The 25,064-nt window shown below is 40.8% G+C and overlaps 2 protein-coding genes across 7 annotated transcripts in view; one reads left to right on the top strand and one right to left on the bottom strand.

Moving 5' to 3' along the window:
- nhsl1b (NHS-like 1b) overlaps positions 1-22,195 on the top strand; it is a 75,649-nt gene extending 53,454 nt beyond the window's left edge. For 3 of the 6 annotated variants that reach the window (XM_079474888.1, XM_079474890.1, XM_079474892.1), the window contains exons 2-8: positions 6,993-7,145; positions 8,283-8,410; positions 10,148-10,334; positions 11,494-11,625; positions 12,827-15,910; positions 17,650-17,776; positions 20,171-22,195. In XM_079474888.1, the coding sequence (XP_079331014.1) occupies positions 6,993-7,145; positions 8,283-8,410; positions 10,148-10,334; positions 11,494-11,625; positions 12,827-15,910; positions 17,650-17,776; positions 20,171-20,822 (4,463 nt within the window). In that variant the 3' untranslated portion in view covers positions 20,823-22,195. Of the gene's footprint in view, positions 1-4,161; positions 4,313-6,992; positions 7,146-8,282; positions 8,411-10,147; positions 10,335-11,493; positions 11,626-12,826; positions 15,911-17,649; positions 17,777-20,170 lie in introns of those variants that run through there. The other 3 variants (XM_079474889.1, XM_079474893.1, XM_079474891.1) reach the window with 2 other exon arrangements.
- Positions 22,196-22,386: 191 nt separating this feature from the next.
- Positions 22,387-25,050, bottom strand: hebp2 (heme binding protein 2). The gene is made up of 5 exons (XM_079475667.1): positions 24,822-25,050; positions 24,544-24,623; positions 24,240-24,372; positions 23,659-23,839; positions 22,387-23,559 (listed from the first exon to the last, which is right to left on the bottom strand). Exons 2-5 carry the CDS (start codon positions 24,616-24,618, stop codon positions 23,382-23,384), a joined length of 567 nt encoding a protein of 188 aa, XP_079331793.1. The 5' UTR covers positions 24,619-24,623; positions 24,822-25,050; the 3' UTR covers positions 22,387-23,381.
- Between the last annotated feature and the right edge of the window lie 14 nt (positions 25,051-25,064).

Below are 25,064 nucleotides of genomic sequence, written 5' to 3'. Positions count from 1 at the left end.
GTACTGTTTTTTTGCCAGCTATCATACAATTTAAATTAACATGAATTAAATTAAATCCTCGTAACACAAAATAAATGTTTTTGGATTATTGATTGAATAAAACCTAGCAGATTTATAAACGATCTTGCTGGGGTGAGGGAACTAGTCATGCACTCTTTAGGTTTTCACTGAGAATGCATGAGGGCTTTCCTGCAGGAGTTTCTCAAAACAAGACCCCTCAATTTGAATTATTAATCCGAATCTTTTTTTTCTGATCTGTAATTTAAAAAGAAGCAGACTAGTTTACGGCGGCATCTTTTACTCTCTGTTCATGTTTGATCTTTTCCTTTGAATTATGTTTTTTTTTCATCTCTTTCATGGTCTGCTCTTCTGTATTAATCAAGGTGTGGCTTTTGCACTCACTTATTTTCCTTCATCTCTCTCTGGTTTTCCCTTAGAACTTCATTCATCTGGTGAGAGAGCACTGATAGTATCTCCCGACAACATGCTCTTCTCCTATGAGGTTGTACATTTATGTCATTTGCTGCTCAAGCTGTTTGATTTTCTCATTGGTGATACAATAGCAAGGAATGGCTTCGCTACGAGGCCCAGCCCTATTATTCAACACAGTGCCTGACCCTTTCCACACACAATCACGCAGACAAACTCCAGCCATGACATTGCTAGAGTCTCCTTTCAGGAGACGCACAATACAACACAACTCCTGCATGGATGGACACAGGCCCTTTTAAAGCATCATGGTGTAGTTTGTATGGATGTTTTCTGTCCCTCCTGGCAGCCCGTTCCTCTTTTAACAAGCCTTATCTGCAAATCAAACTAAATGCAAATATGCCTGGGCTTTATTTCAAAAGCCTTTTAGTGCCTTTCTTTTATACCCAAGCTGGCTTTGGTTGTTTTTATGTAGATTTCTCTTGTTTTATGGCAGTAGAATGTTGATAGGTATTTTACAGCTGCTGTATCTCATAGAGAGGGACTGAGCGATTTGTTATGTGTAAACGCATTGTTTTGGGTCTAAAGTGTGTGAGCTCTCTCACCTTCACTCTGTAAGGGCTGTAATGGCTGTAAGTTGCACAGATCAATCGGGCAGTTTAATTGTAAAAATGGGGTTTAGCCTAAAAATAGATGACAAGACATGACACCCGTGGATAAAAGATGGTTTCGTCATAACCTCTAAACATCTACAGTGACAGCTGCGTTTGGGTTGAGGTTGTGAGAGTTGACCTCCGTTCACTGAGTAAACATATTGTGAACAGGTTCGGTGCTGGCTGGAGTTCTCTCGCTCCTGACTCTCCATGTGTGTCTCACTCCCTTTTTATTTCTAGGATAAAACGGACGAGTGCTTTTAAGGTCAGTACAGCAGAGCCACGGGGAAAAAAGAGAGGAAAGATCAATAAGGATTTGAATGGGCATCAGAAGCTATGACAACAGAGTGAATAAGAAATGGGATGGATAGAAGTTTAGGAGAGGACAGAAGATCAGAGATGAATCAAAATAATATGCTTTCTATTTGTATAGAGTAGTGGTCTTGCTTGCCTTAAAATATTAAAACAGTTGACTTAAATCAGTGAAATGAAAAGAAAACAATTCATTTTATAGATTATTTTGAATAAAATGGTCTGCCCAATGGATACAGTAAGAATATTCTCATATACCCTTGTATGTGTCCATTAAGTAAAAATATATGTTTCAGTAAATAAATGCAAATGCAAACATTTCACTTGACATTTCATATCAACTGCATTTTTTTAGGTGCTTGTTGCATTTAAAACGTTTGCAGCAACCTATCAGAACCAGGGGTGCCTCACACGTCCTGAAAAGGAAAGCTCTGGGCTCTTTGATCGGCCCCTGATGTCTGGCTGCAGTACAGGTCATAAACCCCGCCCAAACCTTGTAAACAAATGGGACAGGAGCCAAACCATAAAATCTGATTACACTTCTAATATCTTTTCCCAAAGATGTTTTCTGTTTTAGTTTTTGTCACGTTGATGAATGTTTCTTTTTTTAATAAGCTTGGTTATAGTAAGTTATAAGATAGGGGTCCAGTAACATGATTTCTTCATTTACGATTGAGTCATCAGGGAATATGGGCATGAAATTGATACCGCACTCCACTAATGTGCAGACTCTGGATCCACGGACGTTTCCTTCTGGGCAGGCCCAGGCTCCAAACTGACAATTTGGCATGGCATGTCAGCGCCCATTGTCAGACGTTTTACACTCAATTCAATACAATGGAAGGAGGCGGCGTCCCGCTATCCATCTTTTATACAGTTTATGATGAGAACCAGATTTCTTTGCTGTACCTGTTGTAAGAATTTGTTTTGTATTTAAATTTAAAGTAAGAATCAACATTGACTAAGCATATATGGAAAATGTACGGTAGATAATTGGCTAACTCCATTTCAACACAAGCAGAGTAATAGGGAAATTGTTTAGAAAAGCTTAAAGACACAGGCTTTATGTTTGAAAGGAGTGGAAGTGAAAACAGCTTCTTCACACATACACACACGGAACGAGTGTGAATGTGTGTATGTCAGATAAAGAGAGAAATTGAAATTAAAGAGAGCCCAAACCAATTGTGAAAAAACCTTTTGCTCTGATCGGATGTTTGACTAAATCACTTTTGAAGATCATAAAACACTAATGAAAACACGGCCAATGTCTGAGTTGTCTATGCTAATGACATTCAGGTTACTTTCATTTCTTATTGTGGTTTGCATAAACATTTCATTTTGACTGACATAGACAGAACGTACGCATGCATGAATACACAGAGTGATCATGTTTGACATGGTTGTAATCCTGGAGTGACAGACAGAGATGTTGAGCGGTCTGTGGAGTGAGAACTCAACAATACCGTGTTAATTACTGCAGTCCACACCAGCATGAATAATCCTAATACTGTACGCGTGCCAGGCAGCATGGAGTGCATGCACACAGGAATACACTCATCCTGTAATACACACACGTGCACAGAGAAAAGGCGTTAGATGTAGAGAAAAAGGGTGGTTTTACTCCGAGAACAGCCCCACTGTTTCAGATTGGCAAGTACAAAAGTGTGACACACACACACTTCTTACGGACACACTTGTTACACAAAAACATGTTAACAACTAAATACAACAACCAAATGAATAAAGACCAAGAAAAGCTGAAATGTGTGTTTTGCTTGCTATGGGCTGGGGGGGTATTTGGGGGAGGGGTGTTACTGCATTGCCCCCTCTAGTTCAGTAATTAGTTGCAACTCCATTCATGTCCAGATTCATTCACCCATCCACCCCCCTCCTTTCAAATCCAACTGCATCCCCCCTTAAAATGAAAAGAAACCGGGTCATGGTGTGTGTGTGTGTCCACATGTCGACAATAGGCAGATTGTGTGTTTGTGTGCGATCTATATTCCAATGTTCTAGATTCAGTGGCTGTGCGCTCACGGCAAGCCAGCTTATCAATGGGAGACTCGCTCCTTCTGTCGTCCAGTCAAGACCAAGATGAAAACACACATGTGTGCCAAGTATAAACACACCGAACCATATAGACACACCGGCTCGGTTACAACAGATGAAAACAAAGCTTTAGGGTTCAAGGATTTTCAGTTCTCAGAGACTCTTTTAGTGATCTTGGAGTTTTTTATCTCTTATAAATGATTAAGAGAATTAAAAAAGGACACATGAGATGGTTGTTTATAGGGCCATAAGCACCATAGATACAAAGGATGACATGTCTCCCTGATCAAGGGTTGACTTTTTTCTTTCAGGATTATAGCAAGAGACCTGAACAAGTTTCCATTTGCTCTCTATTTGATCTCATTGCCAACTTTAAAAAACAACTGAGCTGATCGTGATTTCTTTTCTATAAGCTTTTTTTTCTATAAGTGTATTTGAGTAGAGGTGGGGCAGATTCGGATGAGCAAAACATAAAGCCAAGTAAAGGAGAGCGAGGGTAGGAAAAGCTCCCTGGTAACCGAAGCTGAGATGAACAGAGGGGCATCTACGCCACCCCTCCCTCTGACCCCCAGGGAGTAAGTGTGTGTGTGTGTGCGTGAAGAAGGTGGGGGTGTTTCCCAGGGTTGGGCTGAGGGGGTGTGTGTGTGTGTAGGAGGGGCTCGTTGCGGCGATAAGCGTTGATCAAGTAGGGAGAGGCTCATACTGACTCATTTGTAAGTAGACACAGGATTGTCTACAAACTGGGCTACTGTACACTGGAAGGCTGAAATAATTGGGTCCATAATACTGGGTCCACCTGACACACACTGGAATAATGGTGTTCATTGGGACCTCATTCAAGTCTGTTGTCAAATACTTTAAACGGAAAGGTAAGACTTTTGCTTTGTTTCTTCAAGTTCATTTGGGAATCATATTCATTCCTGTTGAGTTGTTAACATGTTTGAGTAGTTACAAGTTTTGATTGATCGATTAAATATTTGTTTATTTTGAGGAGGTTTGGGATTGGTGGATTTTTTATTCATGTCTATGAGATGTTTCACATTGACAAATCAATCTTTTGACTATCAAGTGTTCCGCTCAGTGCTTACGCAAAGCTTTAAGATGGTATCTTATCAGTGATATATGAGTCATTTCCTGTACGCTTAATAAACAAGCCTGTTAACAACCCAATGCTGCCCGGGACGGCCAGAGATTGACCCGGTCTCATTCATGTGTGCTTATCTGGCTTTTTATATTCGTTCTGGTTTCAATTATTAACCTGAATCCACAGTATCTGTCAGAGACAGATTTAATAATGATTGTGTGCACATTTACACGTAAACCTGGCTGATTCCTGAGAGATGTACTGCATTGTAGTTAAATGTTAAGTTGTTTATTTCTCAGAATGCAGAACACATTTAAGAATTTGTGTTTTAATTGCAATAGATAATCATTGATTTAAGCTGAGATGCAGTGGATGAGTTTATCCGAATGGCAGGCCTACACGTGGTAGATAGATGTGCGTGTGTATCCTTTGACTCAGTGGTTAGGGCATGGTAGAGCAACACCAAGGTCATGTGTTCGATCCCAGAAGATTGCACATAATCAGAAACAAAAATGTACAATGGAATGAAAGACGCTTTGGATAAAAGCGTCTGCCAAATGCATAAATGTAAAAAAATGTGTGTGTGCGGGTTACAAGCAAGGTCCAAAGGGATTATGGGAGTTTTGAATAGGCTAATTTGGAGTGCTAAGGTCAGGCGAAGTTTGATGTGAAGTTTGATATCCTACACAGTGCCATTTTTGTTCCTCACTTCCCAAAAGAAAGGCCTTTCTCTACACAAACACAGGTTTAATGGGCAAAGACAAAGCTGTTTGAGTGTGTGTGAATTGTCCATTCTGATCATCTGATATTTATTGTGGACACTTCAAAGGCCAGTTACGCTTTTATCTTTCTCTATGAATACGAAGGTTGTTAAACCAGTTTGTGTATCTGGTTGTCATTTCGCAAATGGTCCTGCTGATAGATAGAACAAATGTGTTTGCGAGTGTGTATGTTTTGGTGCCAGGAGTGTGTGTGAATCCATCTGGACTTACAATTTATTCTGTGATTTTGGGTGGGAGCTTTAAACTTGAGAAATGTATGCACGAATCCTGACTAATACCATTTCCTTTGAAGCTAAAATGTCATCAAATTAACCCTTTAAAGTCATTTTGAAAAAGATAGTTTTTGTGTAAGTGCTTAATAATAATCCCTTCAGACTCTGCCTTTGGTTGAGCCAATGTTGCAGATAAAAAAGATTTGCCTTTAATAAACAAACACGATCCATGATAGTTCGTGTTTAGTGGATGCAGATATCATGTGGGCCTGGTTATGTGACAGACATCTGATAACAGTAGACTTATCGACCTGTTGAGCTATTACTGCCCCCATAAGCCCACAATCACATAACAGAAACGAACCTGAGGCAAACTCACAAATTCAATAGGAAATCAGTGCTCCGATATTTCTGCAACAACTTTCCCTACACTGGCCTGTGATCCTGTGGTTATTCAGAATAATAAAATACATTCCTAAAGGACCTTTGAAGTTAAGAACCTTGATGTTCGGTGATCAGAATGAACAAATGAATGTATTTGTCCTACAGTAGTAAATGTCCTCTGATTACGCAAATGTGTTGTTCTGCTTTGTCTTACCTGATGTTTGCACATTCACAGTTACGAGCCTTTGAAGAGAAGGTGTCCCTTTGAAGCTCTGCACTGATTTAAACAACAATACGTTCATAGTGTTGTTAAAAAAAAGAGAAAAGCCTAGAAATGGTATGATAAAAATGATCTTTTAACTTCTGGAGGGAATTTTGAGTCTCTGCAGAGAACCACTTGATAGATGAATATGCGGTCATAGATCGGTATGTCAGTCAATCACTTCTGCATTGAAAGTCATGGTGCCTCATGAATAAACACAATGACCTCCCGTGTTCTCCACTTTTCGGTCTGGCGACTCTGGCCATCATGATTTTAACGGCCGATGCCACCTGTGGACAGATAGCTGCTCGCACCTGTGAGAGAACCCCCGCCTCTGCCCTCTCTGCTCTTTTGCTTTCTCTTAACTCTCGTTCTAACGACAAGCCTGTTTGTTCTCTGTTGGGACAGCTGGTGGTTTGAACTACAGGGGTCTTTCCCTTCACCCAGGTCCATCATGGCCCATTTGCACCTATACCGGTGTGTTAGCAAGATCAGTCTTGACGTTTGATTTGGGGCACCTTCGGTTGTTACTTCTTCAGTTGACAGATTTTGGGGTTGTGCAGACCACCCGTGGTTTAGCTTGGGGGGAAATTCTGGGACCTATGGCAACATGACATTTTATCAATATATGGGTCATATACATACAATTATAAATAAATGTTATTTCTTAAGTGTTTAGATATCAATAACTATATTTGGTGATTATTTGTCTTCTGTCGTACTACTGTGAAAAAATAAGAAATATTGAAATATACATTTTCCCTCAACCCCTACTTGAGCTATAGCAAATAAAAAAAATGTCTCAATATTTATATTTCTTTATAGCTGTGTCTAATTTGGATGAAGAGAAAAAGTGGACCGTGCACTACACTGCTCCATGGCACCAACAGGAGAACGTCTTTCTGCCGGGCTCCAGACCGGCCTGTGTGGAAGACCTGCACCACCAGGCCAAAGTTAACCTGAAAACAGCCCTCAGAGGTAAGAGAAGCGCACCTGATGCACCTCATGCCTAAGCCGTACCGCTGCACTTTTCATGACTCAGCATTGCTATGGGAACAAAAACAGAGCAGCAGGTGAACGCATCGCATGATGTCACTCCTTGTACTAATCTCCTACCGGACACCTGTGGAACAGCCTGTGGGTCCGTTTAGCGGTTTGGCTTGGAGCAATAAAAAACAGGGTTCAATACGCAGTTCCTGGCCTGAAATCAGTCGATGAAAGTTAAATGTAACGTGAGCGGTAGGCTGTTATATCAGTACAGGTGGTCGGTGTGAGGCCTGATTAATTATGCAGGTGCAGGTGTGAAGGTCATATTACTACGATAGAGACTTCAGGTGACACAGAGAGAAAACAAAGAGCGCTGTGGATGGAAAAAAATGTGTCCGATTTTGACAGATATTGTGCTTTGTTTGTTTAAGCATCCTTGCACTCAACACCGGCTCAGCCCATGGCATGAGTTTGGGGTGAGACTGATTGATAGAATGACACTGAACATTTTTAGGAAACCTCTTAAAATGATTAGAGCCTAAAAGTGATGCATTTCAGAGAGTTTATTCTAGTGCTACGGTCACGGTGCAGTGTCAATGTCAAAGTCAGGAAATAGGAAAGACATGCATCAGGCGAGCATTTGTTTGTGAATAGGGACAGACTGCTCGATTCATCTCACTGAATTACTTTTTGTGGGATGTGTGCCAATGGGGGGCTGCCATCTGCAACAGTTAGCGCAGAAAGCTAGCATGATACAGTCTGTATGCTGTCACACACACACACACACACACACACACACACACACACACACACAGTACATTGTAAAGATTTTCATCTATACTTTTCCAGTTCACTGTCTCACATCTATTTGTTTTTAACTTTTTATAAAGCTACAGTATTGTGAAAAGGACAATACAAATACATTTTTGTTAAATTCTTAGTTATTGAACCAAAAGAAATCTACAATTAATACTTTCTCTGTAAGACCACTAGAGGGAGCTAAAACAACACAATGTGCATTTTATTGAAGATTCAGTAAATGTTTAGCTCAGTGGTCTCACCTGAAGGCATGTGATGTAAATATATCTGTCTGTATTAATCCGCAAAATGTCTGCTCTGTTCCTGCAGAATGTGATAAACTGAGGAAAGATGGTTTCCGCAGTTCACAGTACTACTCACAAGCACCCACCTTCTCCGGCCCCACACAATCAGAACATGAGGATGAGGACAATGAAGCTGATGACGTTGATAGAAAGGTATTTTATTCTAATAATCAAAAACATATTTTTGCTATGTAAATCTTTTTTTGTTTTTTATATTCTAATTTATTAAATACTTTTCAATAACTGTTGAGTAGTTTAAATTTAATTTAATAAAAATAATATACAATAAAATGTGAATAATATGTATTAATATTAATATAAAAATATTTATAAAAAATTATTATATTACCGGCTACTTTTTAACATCTATATATTCTCAAAACTACATAGAAATCCTATATTGTAAAATAACAGTTTTTTTACTGTAAATACTTTATTAATTTTTAAAACTTGATTTTACTGTGTAAATCAATGTCATTTTTGTTTATTATAATATTTATTATTTAAAAAAGTGCAGAATAAGTAATAGATTTATAATTTCAGCCATTTTGCTTTTTGCCAATAGCATAAAACTATTAGCTGCTCTCAGCATCAGCCCAAACTTCTAAATCATTTCAGAAAGCTAGTTTGTGATACTGTGACAACGGACTGTGTAAGCAGGCTTTAGGATTTGTCTACCCTCTGCTGGATAGACTGACTGCCTGCAGCTGGGTATCACAGCCTTCCATGTGCTCAGCTCCCACATGAGCCTCTGTGGGACTCCTGCCTCAGTTCCCCAGCATCTCTGTTGGCTTCATTAAAGTTGTCAGCCATGTGTGGCCCCATTATGAGAGACGGGCCCCGGGAGACTGAAACTCTAATGGAACTAGTGCTCAGAAAGATCTGTTAGGAAACTGCTTGCGTTATTTACAGGCATATTTCATATTACAAAGCTGCTGTTCACCAGAGTGCTGGCAAAGGGGTTTGATAAAACAGGGCTTTTACTAAATGCAGTCAGTAGAATCATCAGAAAAGTTTTTAGAAATCATCCAAATTGAGTTTATAGTACCCCAACATACCCTTGCTCTCCTTCTCTTTTTTTCTGCTTCATATGTCCTCATTACACTGCGTTCAGTGGTCCTGGAAGGGTCAGACTCCTTTAAAGTAAAGATTCAGGGGGTCGCATTGTCTTCCAACGGCCCCTAACCCAACCAAAAAGATCCCATGGCCTTTTAACCTTCTTCATCACACTAGACCTACATTCCCAGCCCACTGTCACACACAAGGATGAGGTTAACTGAGGCTAAGTGCTTCCACTTCGTGGCTGGGATTTCTCATGTTTCTCAGGTCTTCTAGAGTTTGCAGAATTTTGAAAAAATTGTTAAAAAACTAAATCCATCCACAGCTGCATTTGGTATTGTTAGTTTTAGTTATTGTAAGTGATCTGGAGGGACAATGATAATTATGATGTTGCCGTGTATTAATTTCAGTCGGTTTGTTTTGGAGGCCGGGGGGCTCAGGTGTCGGACTGAAACTTCAGATGGTCCACTTGTATCTCTGTTCTGAATGTCATTCAAATTTCAAAATCACAATGCGTGAAAGGAATTTTAACGCCTCACTGGCTTTCCCCCTCTCTTTCCTCTTTTTCCTGTTAGTCTTTCACTGGATTTAAATGTTTGTAGGGTTTTATTGGGTGTTTGTGTGGTTTAGGGGTTAGTTGCCCGCGAAACAGCTCTGTACATTAATGGAGCTCCGATAAGTTGGGTACAGACAAATGAGGCGGTTTAAATCCTCTGAATAAAATTAAAACAAAATAATAACTTCCCAAGACTTTAGAAACACGCATCACTTTTGATTTGTCAAGTTTGTCCCCAACGCTATCAAACTCACTTTATTGCCTGCTTTTTTCAGTCCACAGCATCTTCAGGAGAGGAAGAGAAGGACCAAATGAGATCACAGAGTCCAGCGCAGGTGGAGGGAGTTCATGTTGATGGAAAAGGTTCATTGACCAAAGCCATGCACCTGCCCACTCCAGAGGAGAAGATGAGGCAGCAGGCCCAGGCCGTTCTCACGGATATTGTTCCCATTAATGTCACAGGTTAGAAATGACTTCTGTGGTTTCCAAATGTTTGTCATTGGAGTATTGCATGCATGATTACTATACACACTGCCTGTTCTAAATCTAAAACCACATGGATAAATCTAACATGAATTGTGCACTTTTAATATTAACAGTTCAATAATTCTCTTCTCTGGATTTTACACTCTGGCCTTTTCTACAAGTTATTTTTTATTTGAGCATTCAAGCACCATTTTACCTGAGCATCACTGTGATGTACACACATAGAACAACAGGCAGCTTACCCAAAAGAACATTCTCCCCTGCTACATAACTATCCTGTCTTCATGAGACAGGATAAGCTCTGTATGTCAAATCCCTTCAAGAAACCCACGAACTTCACCGTGACTCAGGAAGGAGAAGCAATATTAGACTTAAAAGCACACACGCACATAAACTCCCACACTCTAATTCAGTCTGGCAGTTCTGTGACTTAGTCAGACCTCCCAGCGTACTGTATCTTAGTCAACAGTGCACAATCTCTGGAGCTCTCTCCCTTTGGCACTGCTACAGCACTTTCAAAGTGGTTTTGTGGACAGAATACTGTTTCTAATCTTATTACAAACCAGGTCTTTTTAATATACCAAATACATTTTTAAACAACTATAAGTATAGTATATAGACATAGTGACTATAAACTTAAAGTGCACACTGATTAATATTGTGTTAATCAGTATTTTTGTCCTTTTTTAACGGTAAAATATAAAAAAATATATAAAACGCGAAATTTTTCAAAATTGTCATTTTCATAAGGATTAGGATTCGTTGACAAAGACTAGAATTCCATTCATACCATGTTTTTAAAATAATTTGTTCTTTGTTTAAAGCATTAATCTCACAAAATGTTGGGACCAAGGGAGTAAACAATATAAACTTAATTGTATTCAACTATCTTAATAGCTTAAGGAATTTGACTTTTCGAGTAAATCTTTCTTGTTTTATGTATCTCTAAATTTATGAAAAAAAAAAAAAAATTCTGAAATAATTGGTCTGTTTTTCCATTGTTTGCTTGTTCTGAATGTGTGTGGCTCTGCATGAAAGTTGTTCTGGCACAGTATTTGTGTGTGTGTGCGCTTGCTCTGCATGTATGTTACTAACTGGCCCTTTTGCTTGTCTGTCCTCGTCAACTGGTCTCCAGGCGAGACATTTGACAGGCAGGCCAGCATCCGCCGCTCTCTAATAAACACTGACACTCTGACCCGCCGGCCCAAGAAGGTTAAACGGAGAAAGACTATATCAGGGGTTCCTGACAGCATCCAACTGGAACTAGGTATGGTATTGCCAGCTGTCTCTGCTGCTGCTCCTGCCTCACCCGTGTCCAAGTAGATAGTTGAAATCATGTAGTACTGTAGTTGTAGTTATCATGACCATCTAATTTGGTTATGACCCTGTCTCTCCTTTCCAACTCTGAACTATTTCATGTTAGCTTTGCGTTGAAATAGAAATCCTAGAATCTCTGATCTGAAATCTCCTCAATTCCAGTTGAAGATCTATTCTCATCTTTTGCTAATCATCATAGAAACTATAATGTACTCGTGAGAATCACACTATTCTCTTCTGTTTTCATTTTTGCATGCAGTTTGTTTGCCCTTAATTCTTTACTCTCACTGTTATATAATCCCAGCATGCAACAGCTGCATCCAGCAGTATTCCATTTCTAACCTCATCCCTCAGCACGATCCCTAATTGTACTTTTCTTTGTGTTATTTTATGGGAATGCTGATATCTTGTTCCTGGTTTGACATAGCAAAGCTGCTGCATAATCCTCTATTCAGATTCGTCTGGCAACGTGCTTATATTTTATTAGTAGAGCTATAGGGGGAGGGTAGAAATAAATGAGAATAGATATAGTTGAAGAAGAAAAGAATGCATGCATACCTATGGGTTGGGTGCGTTTTGTGTCATGAGAACGTTGGCAAGTATCCGATTTTGGTAGCATTAATATGACATGAGGGCTAACACCATCCACTGCTGTCATTATTTTTGGGATACAGTTAAAGCTGATAAGATAGAAATGCTTTCAAGGTGGTGGTTTAAATGTCAAGAATACTTCTGTATGGTAAGGGTGACATTATAAAGATGCAAGGCCTGTGTTTGTGTGTATGATGGATAAAAGGATGCATTAACAGCTCGCAGCTTTTAACTAAATGCATGCATATGTGAAAATCCCATGAAGATAGCATGTGTTACCATCAGCCTATCCCCTCTTTTTAAAACCATCCTCTGTTAGATAAATACTTTCACACACACTTTCTTAGAGACTGGCACCAAATATGTCCATTTCTTTATCAACCTCAATTCAAGTTTCCAGAAGCCATTAACATGCCACATGTAGCTGGGGCTAATCAAATAAATTAGCTGTAGTGGGGGTTAATCTGATTGGCAGCTGATGTCACAGGGATGGAGGGAAATGGAAAAACAAGCAACTGTAACATTTGTCATAATTATACCATTTCTGTTTTTCTTCGTAGCAGCGAAAGGGCGTGGAGGAGAGCTTCGACCACAGTCCATGTTTATCCCTGGACAGTATTCAACACTCGGGAGAGTCGGAAATGGGAATTCAACTCTACGTCGGTCCCAAACGAAAGATTCCGGCTGCCAGACTGAGGACGTGAAGATCGTCCCACCCTCTATGAGGAGAATACGTGCTCAGAGGGGCCAAGGAATTGCTGCTCAGATGTCTGGCATCTCCACCTCTGCCACCAACATCTCCGCTATTTCAAATGAAAACTCTCCTGGAAGTCCAGTAGTTGCAATGGCACCACAATATAGTAATAATACTCAACGTTTCCACAGCTTGCCACGAGGAGCACGGGTTTCCTTAAATGCAAGCCCCCTTTATAGTAGCACCCCCTTTGGGCATGGAGATTCCCCAACACCTCATCAGATTGGAAAATTACTGGTTGATGATACTGTGGTGCACATGAGGAATGCCCCCAGGGCAGCCCGACCAAAATCTCAGGAGGTAAGAGGAAGTCAAAGAGAGTGGAGCTCTGGTCCTGCTTGTGTAGTTTCGCCACATGCTGCCTACTCAACGTCACTGATACCCAATGCCACTATGTCATGTTCTTCTGAGGTAATTGCACTTCACACGCCATCAAGTCCAGGCCAGAGCCCAATCTCTGGATCCCCGTACCCTAAAGGTAGACCTCTCAGCATGGTCTCTACTGTCAACAGCTCAAGCACTAGTAGTGTGGCAACAGGTTCCCACACACCAGAAGCAGGCAGGGATACCTGTAGTGAGACCGGCAGATCAAATAGCAGTCTGCACAGCCACAGCACAATTGCAGCCGAAACAGGGTCTTCAGATGAGCAATGGATTTACGACACCCCTGAGAATGTGTTGCCCAGAAGGACGCTGACTTCCAGCTGCTCCACACCCGTAAATCATCAATATAGCAGCCTTGAGCGCTCCTCAAAAGGCACAGACTCCAGTTCGCTCTACTCGATGGACAATGACGGCTACTACACTTCCATGCATTTGGATTCAGGCCTTAGATCAAGAAGCCAGGGTAGTGGCCATGGTCATGGAATAGGAGGCAGGGCAGCAAGACATAGTATGTACGAGTGCCTCGGTCAGCAGGATGACAGATCCAGCCTATACAGCGACCGTTCGCTGTCACGTTCCATCTCCCTTCGCAAACAAAAGAAGCCGCCTCTTCCTCCAGCACGCACAGACTCTCTACGTCGAAAGCCTAAGAACACTTGCTCTACCACTAACAGTGCATCTATTCTGAATGAGTCCTTGATTGCAACACTCCAACAGTCGCTTCAGAACGGGCGGAAAGGGAAAGGATCCTCCACCTCGCCATCCCATAGTTCCTGCAGTGACTATGAGGACCCTTGGATGCTACGTCCCAGGAGCCAGAGTAGCATCAGTGTAGACAGCAGTAACGTATCAGCAGCCGGGATGGCTAATGTTTACTCCATCTGTCACGTCACACCATCTCACAGCGATACAAGTAGTCTACGTTCCGATTATGCTGATTCTTGGGGCTACTACATGGACTACCCTCATCCATCTGGTGACCACACGCAGTCACCATCTAAATCTGCCGCACAAGCAGTTGAAATGGCAAATGGAGGAAGCCTTCAAAATGGTACACGGAATTCTCTTCCTCCTGCCCGGGATGGAAGTGTAGTGTCTGTAAAGCCCACTACAGGCACCTCATCACCAGACAGGGTGCATCGATTGACTTCCCCATCAAGTGGTTACTCAAGTCAATCAAACACTCCAACAGCCGGCACTCCTGTGCCCTCATTCATGAGGTGCATGTCCCCTTCAGGCAGCAAACGCAAACCCAAAGTACCTGAAAGAAAGTCATCCTTGCTTTCATCTGTATCCATCTCATCTTCCTCCACCTCTCTTTCCTCCAACACCTCTGATTCCACCAGAAGCAACGTCCCTCCTCCGCCTCCTCTTCCAACTACTCCCATCGCTCTTGTACCTCACAACCCTCCATCCTTTCCTACCCCCAGCCCTGTTTGTGGTACAAGGCAGATAAATCCACCTCCACCTGTCTTATCCATGACCCCCCATCAACAAGCATTCATGAGCCCACCTTACATCAATTCCTCCCCAGAATTTCCACCCCCTCCACCTCCAGAGGTGTTGAATGACGACCCTGCCTTTTCAAACCTCAATATTTCCTTAAGCCCTCCACCTCCACCTCCATTTTGTCCCACCCTCCCTGCTTATCCTTCTCGCCAAATTCCACACCTACCCAGCACAACACCACATGTACCTTCCTCGGCTTGCTTGAAGGAAATGAAGGGCATCCTGAAGCCAGTAAACACAGAGAGAAGGTCAGAAGCCACACAGTCTGAGGAGCAAAGTCAATTTGGTGTGCCACTGATCACCCCATTTGCTCTCCAAAGTATCCAACTTCGCTCTGTGAAACGGAATAGTGAAGTTAGTAGCTCTGAATCTCATGAAATAGTGGCTGAACAGATGACAGCTAAGATACCAGAGAAGTCTAAAAAAACAGAGCATCCCACAGTTCCTGAGGTTTCTTGCTTACCTCCAAATATAAATGAGAAGCAAAGACCATCATCTCCACGTAAACAAAGCCAGCTTAGTCATATTGAAGCACAACCATCTAGCCTTACAAATGGGCCTGTAGATTTTGGTGTTGTGAAGGTCACAGACGAACTGGATGGTCTTGAAAACACCCTATCATCAACGGGGGATGCATCACAAAACACACCCAAGAAAAAGCCTCCTGTGGTATCTAAAAAGCCCAAGATCTCTCTAGCATTTAAAAACATAAACTACACATCATCCATAGATGAAGATTCCAGTGAATTGCTGAATGCTCAAACAGAGGAGAATGTTTATACAGCTGCAACAGAATGCCAGGAACCCACACCTGTTCCTCAAGAGGAGGACAAGAACTCAGATAATGATAAAAGTGTCAGTTCTATACTTCTGGGGGAGATGAGAGAAATTGTTGAACCCCAAGAGATTTCCCAGCCTCTTGAAGAAGAGGAGGAAGATGATTATGAAGATGCAACCAGCAGCACAGGGTCTGTTAGCTGTAAAGATGATGAAAGTGGTGAGTCTGATCTTGCTAATTTTACTCGGTATGGTTGGAAACCATTTATAAAACCGGCTGACAAAAAATCATGCATTTTTTAATACGTGGGCCTTTTTTTAATAGTCAAAAGTCACTATTAGATGGATAAATCTTTTTCAAGATTAGATTACATAAAGAGGGAGCTTTACTTGTAAAAGGACATGTTTAGAAAATATTGAACACGTAGATAAGGAACATTAAGATAGGGATGTTAAAGGCAGAGTTCACCCAAAAATCTCAATTGTGTCGTGATGTATTTACCCTCGTTTTGTTTAAAACCTGGACATGACTCTATCTTTTGTGGAACAAAAAATATATATTTTGAGAAATGTCTTAGTAGTTTTGTGTCCATACAGTGGAAGTCAAGGGGGTCAATGTTGTTTGGTTACAAACGTTCTTAAAAATATCCTTAGAAGAAAGAAAGTCAGACAGGTTTGGATGACATGAAGAATTCTCTTTACTATCTCTTTAAGAAGTATATAAGAGATTGCAGATTTTGCTCTCATGAGTGAATCAGCAGTGAGACATCATTGCGACAGTCCTTTGGATCTTCTCATTCTTCACCTGCCCTCTCGCTCGCTCGCTCTCTCTCTCTCCACAACACCATCTCTCCTCTTAACTTGTGATGCTTTTATCTCTCTTTACTTTCTTACAGTCACTCTGTCTTACAGCTTTCTCTTGTCCATTCTTGTCTCCTTTCCATTTTTCATTCTCTTGCCAGCTGTTCTGCATACCTTAAACTGGTGTTCTCCAAATCCGTCCCTCCCTCAAATCCTTATGACTTCCTTATATCTCTCAACCATCCTGTCTGGGTCGGGATAGGATGGGACATGATTCTCAAGGGAGATCCCTTTATATGCAATGGGGAGGGGGTGGAGCTTACATTGGGTAGGGGCGGAGAGCAGTGAGACAGGGGGAGGGACGAGGGAACATGTAATGTGAGATCATCCTCAGTAGCTCAGGCAAGTGCAGATGTGAGAGGAGTGCAGAGCAACTCAGATTGGTCCGTGACCGTGTAAGTGAACGTTAAACTTAGCTTTTTAACATCTTTATCTTTGTGAAGTCTGTGAGCGTATATATGTGTCCTTGGATTTATTGACTGGTGCATGATGTGTCTAGGTACTTGTGAAATGCTAGATTTTGATTGACTGTTGTAAACAATGTTTTGTTTTCTGATATTTTGTATAGAATACTTACAATCTACAAGTGCACTGTATTTTTAATGTTGCTGTCAGACAAGTTAGTCTAAAAATTATTATGGATCACAGCGTAACAGTATCTAGGTCTAGAATGCAGGACGTGTATTTATCTGCAAGAGTGTGTTTGGTATCTGGGTCCTATATTTAGTGTGTGCATTTATTTTCTTAAAGTTCTGCCTGTGAAGTTTGGAGTGTTTCACAATTAGATAACACTGAATTACTACTTTAAAGAGAGAGTTGACCCCAAAATAAAAAATGATGTCAGCATTAAATCACCCTCTTGTCATTTCAAACCTGTATCACAACGGTTTTCTGTTACCAACATTCTTCTAAATATATTTTTTGTGTTCTGCAGAAGAAAGAAAGCCATACAGGTTTGAAATTACAAGAGGGTGATTAAATAATGACAGAATTAAAATTTTGGGGTGAACTGTCCCTTTTATCATGACTTGTACTTTAAGAACATAATATGTTGGCATAATATATAATATGTGAATATGTGGAATTTTGTTCTACCAGGCGATGTGTTCCAAACCAGCCCGATAGACCCAGCTGAATCTCCCAGCATTAACGGCGACTCGTGTGGGGATATGGTGACCCCCACTCGGCCCCGGACCACTGAGGACCTCTTCGCTGCCATTCACAGGTACATTCCCACAGTACTTCGCTGGGACCCCTTTCCCAGTCTCACCCACTTCTTTTCATCCCTTCCCTCCCCCGGCTCATAAAATGCTGCCTTTCGTAACTTTAAAGCAGCCTGTCCCATCCAATCTCAGATACATTCATCAGAGCTGAGAGTGTGGAAGGAAAGCAGCTTGTCTAGAGTAGGGCTTCTGCGGTCTCTGTCTGTTAAATGAAGAAACGCCCCAGGCTGATGTATCACTCCGATGGCTGCTCATGTACAGTTTGGTTATGTAAAAAAAATCAAGCAATCTTAATTCAGTCATAAAACACCCGTGGACGTACTGCAGTCCTTTATTCGGTGTATGCTAAATTATGTGCAAGTGCTTACTTACTATTGCATGCTTAGCCTACATATATATGTTTTAATGTCTGTCGTGCATGCAGGCTCTGTTGCAGTCACGTGTAGTGCTCAAGGTTTCCAGCACATCACATAATTTCATCTGACGGGATTTGGTTTCGACCTGCTATTATGTCTCTGGGAGTGTTTCTGTATGTGTATGTGAGGCTTTGCTCTTCCTTCTGTTGTGGTCCACTTCAATCTCACAGATATTAATGCAAAGATATTCTTCTTGAAATGGGGACCAGTTTAGATGTGACAGGGCACCAGATGCTATATGTGCTCAGTAAATCCTGTGGTCCGCCTGGTGCCACTCTCAAAGCGCTGAGCTTTAGATGAATCAGATAAAACCCAGAAACAGGCAAGATTATAGCCACGGAATAAACAGGATTTCTCTCAAGATTTTACCGACTGCCTGTTTGAGGACTGACAGTATTCATGTAAAGAACTGGAGAGCACATGACAATGTTTTTAAGATGTTAAAGGAATAGTTCTCATGTCATTCCAAATCACTATGACTTCTGCAGAACACAAAACATTTTTTAAAGAACATTGGTAATCAAATAACCTTGGCCTCCAGTGACTTCCACTGTATGGTCACAAAACCACCAAGACATTTCTCAAAATATCCTCTTTCGTGTTCAACTGAAACAAAGTAATGTACAAGTATTAAATGACATGAGAATAAGTAAATGATGAACGAATCTTCACTTTTGGGTGAACTATGGCTTTCAAGGAGCACCATGAACGTCTGTATACGCTTTAAGTTCACAGTTTTTCCATACCTCTTGTTATTTTCCATCTCTCAGTCATATCTGTCATATATCGTCCTCCTTTCTCTTTGATCTTCTCTTGCTTCTCTGTCAATCAGCCTGGACCTGAACATGAACAACCCCCAACATACGAGGTGCGGTCTGGCAAGTAATTAGCTCCCGGGGACTTCTTTTGCAATGATGCTAGTGTGGGATTAGTTTTATAATTTGCCGGTCCATCTCAGATTTGGGATGGATTTCTGCTCCATCCCTCAGATAATCCTACACTCCCTAATCTGCAGCAGTTATGCCATGCTAATGAATTTGATTTGATTCTGGGCACACATGCTAGAAAGCGTTCATTGACTCAAAGGTCCCCCTACTGGCGGGGTTTATGAACAGCCTTCTGGTGGAAATGATGCTGGGCACTTTGCCCAGCTGGCTTTGTTGATTAAAGTGCCATTAATACATGCTTCGACAAAGTTGCAATGCTTGCAGTATTCCTCTGGTTTTGCTTTTAAGGGAGTACATTTGAAAATAAACACACCCACCTCTTCCCCCACACACATTTACTCCTGCTATTTATATCCTGAATTATGTTATTCCTGCATTTCCAATTTGCAGTGTTTTGGTTTGGTGAAATCAATGGGCCCATCAAGACTTAAAAAAATGAATCGTAACAATTGATTTATAAATGTTCTTCAAGTCATTCAGCTTCAGCGGAAGTTGGGTTCATTTTTGATTAAAGTGAAGTATATTTACATTTTTGGGACACACTTTTCATTATGAGTTTTAATAAATATTAATATCAATTTGTTAATCACAAATTGTATTATGTTTTTTTTATAAATTGCAGCCTACTGCTTAACTAATATCTGCTTTAAAGGAATAGTTCTGTCATTATTTGCACGCCCTCTTGTCATTTCAAACCTGCATGGCTTTCCTTCTTCTACATAACACAAAATAAGGTATTTTGAAGAATGTTGGTAACAGAAAACCGTGGGTGACCATTCACTTGCATTAGTTTTGTGTCCATACTATAGAAGTCAAGTTACCAACATTCTTCAAGATATATTTTTCGGTGTTTTGCAGAGGAAGGAATATCACACAGGTTTAAAATGACAACAGGGTGAGTAAATGATGTCCGAATTTTCATTTTAAAGGTGAACTATTCCTTTGACTAATAATAAAACATTATTTATCGGCTTGTTGGTTTTATTGAGATTCTTTAGTGAGCTTTTTTAATCCGCCATGTTTCTTTTTCCAGGTCAAAGCGGAAGGTCCTCGGACGCAGGGAATCGGAAGAGGACCACGCACAGGGCCCCCTGTCACCGCCGGTCACCCCCACAGGGACGCCTCCCTGCCTGACTTCCCCTTTGACCCGTCAAACAGGTTCGATCCAGCGTAACCTCCGCAAATCGGCGACCAGCAGCGACACGTTCAAAGCTCTCCTCCTGAAGAAAGGCAGTCGTTCGGAGACCAGCTTCAGAATGTCTGCTGCCGAGATGTTGCGCAGCACCGACCCACGCTTCCAGAGGACTTGCTCTTTAGACTCCACCTTTGACCCTGCCTATCCAACTACGCCGACACCCGACAGCCCCTGCGGTTCTCCAGGCCGCAGTAAGAGGGTGGCCGATGACTGGCTACGCTGCTCGCCGGGGTCACCCTTTGTGACATCCCCGTCGCTGATTGGTCCAAAGTACGGCCGATCTCGTACACCCCCCTCCGCCGCCAGCAGCAAGTACAATGCCCGCAATCGAATCCTCAGCAGCCCAATGACTGTTATTTGCGAGAGGGATGGAGAATTTACGGAGAGCGGAGAGTTTTGTGAAGAGCCATGTCCTGTTTCTTCGGTACGGCTGCCTCTTCCCATCTCTCAGGACTCGAACAGCACTTTATGTGAGCAGAGCAGCAGTTAAGACTGAACATGGTTGTCTCCAGGTGTAGCAATGGCAGAATGTCAACACAACACCAGAGATCGACTGAGGCTGGAGCCCGGGAGAGGTTGAACTCTGTGGAAGGAATGGCCAGCCGCCGTTCCAGGCTGTGCTGCGGGTGTCCTCATGTTGTAGTGTGGACTAAGGCATGCTGGGATCTGAGGTAGCTTTGCCAGATCAGGCGGTCAGATCAAGCAGTAGGCAGAATACACTGTAGCTTTCCAGAAAAAAACTTTCTTTTGAAGGAAAATCTGCTTTCAATGGGAATACTAGACTCCTCTTTCCAAAGCCTAGCAGTTAATTTTGTTATTTTGTTGAGCTCGTTTTAACTCTTTACACATCGACAGATTTGTTTTGGTGAAGCAGTTGCCACGCATGTGAAGGAATAACTAAGTGAATAAGTGTTCTAGTAGTTCAAGTTGATGGCAAAGTGCAGAATGCGAATGGTTTCCGCAACGTTGGAAAAAAATAAATCCAGGTGTGTCTTAAAGTTTACTGAGAATGCTTTTTAAGCACCCTTATGTTTTTTTTATATGATGGTCTTTAAATACCAGTTAAACGTTCAACCAGTGAAGAGCACACTGATTTTTTTGATCGCACTGTTCATTGTTCAGTCCATCGAAAGTGTCAGGATTGGAAAAGGAATTGTGACATGAGAGACTGGAGTGAGGGTTTGTTTGTGAAAAACTTTTATGTTTGATTTCCAGCGTGTAGGTTTGCACTGTTCATCATCTCATTTTATGTGTTCTTTTAAAAGTGTCGTGTCTGTGTTGGTTCTTTTTATTTACGAAAGTTCATTCTGACATAGGACTTACTTGAAACATGACTGGTGTACTTGTAATTGTTTGGTTACCAAAGACTTGCAGTCTAACATGCTGTTTGCCCACTTAGACTGAAAACTGAGAGAGAAGATGATCTGTTCTTTTGGCTTGTGGTGATAAATACAAGCTTTCACGTAACCAAGGCTTAATAACTAACTCTCTCCTGTTTACCTGTTAAACGTGTTTGTTCCTTGTGTAGTTTTATAATGTTTTTTATGTATACCTAAAGAAATGTTAAGTAACACCTGAAATTATTTTCAAAGAGTTTGTATATTTTAGACACCTTTGCTAGAAGTGGGTTCCTTTTGTAGAGTATTTATTTTAGAATAGCCAGAATGTGGTTTGAAATACTGTAGTGTGGGAGTTGAATGTGCGATTAAACAGAACGTCTAGCCTGTTCCTTCAGCACTCCTTTGATCAGAAAATAAAAGCAGGAGAAAGAGCTAAATAAACACAACAATGACGAAGAGGAAGCAAGCTGCTAAACCTCTTGAGTGCGTCTCTGTAATAAAACATGGTGATATTTAAAAATTGCCCATCTGTCTTGTGTCTGTCTTTGATTCACTGCCACCTGTCAGACGCCAACCCAAACCACAATCTCATTAGCGCCGTCGCCATGGCACCCACAGCAGTCCATCAGCTCCAAAGACTTGAGGGATCGTCACTCCCTCCTCCGAAGCTTTAAAGCTTCTCAGAACAATATATTCTCACTTTGGCCATTTAATAGTATTAATATCAAGCACAGATAATAGTGCTCATGAAGCCTTTTTTATTTTAACAGCAGCATAGAGAAGTTCACATCTTGTTTTTCAACCTAAAAAGGTCATTTGATGCCGAGCACATAAACATGATAGTCAAGTGGCACTAAAATATTTGTCTATTTGTGTTTGATAGGCCTCATATGGATGCCTGGCTTACGCCTGAGGTTTTATCCTTTAAAAAGTTAATTTACCAAATGTTTCCACTGCTTTAAAATGACTACAGTGAAAGTAAATAAAACTAAATGTGATTTTATTCTTGTGTGAAACCCAACCAACCTCAAAAGTACAAACAGACCAATGGCAGTTAAATACACTGATGCCCTAAATACATTGTTCCCTTAAATGTTCAGATATTTAGTGCAACATTAACGGCTCATATACAAATGATGTTGTATATTATTTCACTGTATATAAACAAAATCAGTCAGCACACAGCACTGCGCCATTTTGGCATTATAAGGTTCAATCATACATTTCTGTTGAATTTGAGATATTCACAAATTCTGTGACAACTTATTAACATTATGTTAGTGTACATTTTGGACTTTGTTTATTAAACCTTTTTGATTTCAAAAAAGTCAAATGGAATGCAAAAACTTTAAAGCTTCTTATCTCAAAACTGCACAGAATGCAGACAGAACCTTAAAATTCCAAGTGAAGATTTGCAGCTTCTAGGAATTATTAGTGTAAAAATCTATGATGTAGTCTTTATTTCACAGTCTTAAAGGTAATTAGACATTCAAGATTATTTGAACATGCTCTTTGTGTTATGATTTCAGGATTAGTTTAAGGTAGCAAAGCATGTAATAGACATAAAAAGGCTATACAATCAGTAGTGTCAGAATCTCATATAAAACCTTTCAAGCACTTTGGGTACATCGTAAACAAAAAGCATCTTAACATTAAAAGTAAACAAATTGACCTCATTTTCACTTCAGATGCTTTAACCCAAATGCTTTTTATTCTTCTTTGATGAGCCACACCTCATTCCTGCGATTGGTCAGTTTAAAGGGGCTGTCGTACCCCGCCCTGAAATATGGGGCCTGCTTGAATTTCATTCCATCTTTGTTAAGGCTCTCGATCAGTTTCTGAAGCTCCTCTTGGCTGCTCTGACTGTTAGCAAAGCCTCCGTATGTCCTGCGAAAGTATTTCCAAAGAAAAAGTCAGATCCTTTGATCCTATAGATTCCGCAGCAAAATAATTATTTTTAACCCCCATTCAAAGACACAAACATACCTAACAAATGCTGTAAATTCGGTTCTGTTCTCAATAAACACATCTGCCTCAGAAGGTTCGGGTGGGTCGGCCTGATGTTCGTCAGGAATGTAAAAGGACACAGTGAAGGAGCTCTCACATGCAGGTCCAGCCCCAGGTTCAATCTTACAGCTCACAGGTGCAGTCATCTCCACCTTACACTCTATAATACATGAAAATACAGGACAACGTCATTCATTATTTATGATAAATAAATGGTGAATCATTAGCACAACTTATTCTGCGCACACTGTCTGTCATATGATTTTTATTAATAGTATCTGGAATATAATTTTAAGTCTGCCATATCTGGCCATTTTTACACTTGGAGTCATGCATTATTCGGCTCATAGAAAATCTTTATTTCTACACGAAAAAATTGTGTATGTGTATTTGTTATAAAAACACTATGAAAGTCCCTTGCTGTTCTAGCTTTTTAATACTTGTTTTGTCTTATTTTAAATGATCTTCTTAAGGCATTGTGTTAGTTTGTTCAGGCCGGGGCCCCTAGTTGAGAAACCGCTCAATAACAAATAGATTTGACCAAAAACAAGACAACTTACTCTTTTCATTAGTTCCCTGGATATATTTGAAGAGTCTTCTGAAGCCTGTGCTGAAGGCTGGGTCCTGCTCCATGCCACTGACAGTCGTGCTAACCCACTTAGTTGCGTGGTAAGTGCGGATCTCATAATCTCCCTGAGAGGGAAAAAATTTGACTTTTAATAAATGAACAAACAAAACTTCGATTGAAAAAGTAAATATTTAAAATGCAGTCAGCCGTTAAAGGTTACATGGGTGTGATTTTGGGGGTCTGTTTTGCCGAATTAAACAAAATGTTCATGGATCTAGCTTCCGTGATTTACTGACCTTACTCTCTTGAGGAGTAAACTTTGGGTTCTGTAGTCCAGTAGAAAATAAAGTTTGACCGATGGCTTTAAGCATCTCGACTGTTATAAAACAGAGTCAAAATGCTTACATTAGTAGCAGTTCTTGCCCGATAATCGACAACTTTGATCGAACAATCCTTTTAAGCATAGATCATACATGAAAACGTACAAAAAAGTGAAGGTGACTTCTCAATTCACAATGGTTATATACCATATCAAATACTACAAGAATTATTGCAGGAAATATATAACACTCACCTGTTCGCTGGTTCGAGTCAAAAGCAGAAAATGCGCGAGGTCTCAGAAAACAATGCAGAATGTATTCTTCCGTTAGAGACGTTTTATAACATTGAGATAAAGAAGGTGCAGTTGCAGGCGCTATGTAACTATGTAACAACCGTGAGGTTAAGTAACATTTCACGGCCACTTCCGTATTGTCATGTTATGTGACTTGGAAGAGTAGGTTTTGATTGGTTGTCACGAAGATGTCAAGTAGGAGAC

Source organism: Barbatula barbatula (assembly GCF_947034865.1).
Source record: "Barbatula barbatula genome assembly, chromosome: 15".
Lineage (NCBI taxonomy): Eukaryota > Metazoa > Chordata > Actinopteri > Cypriniformes > Nemacheilidae > Barbatula > Barbatula barbatula.
The sequence above is the reverse complement of the archived record's forward strand: the minus strand, read 5'-3'. Positions and strand labels throughout refer to the sequence as shown.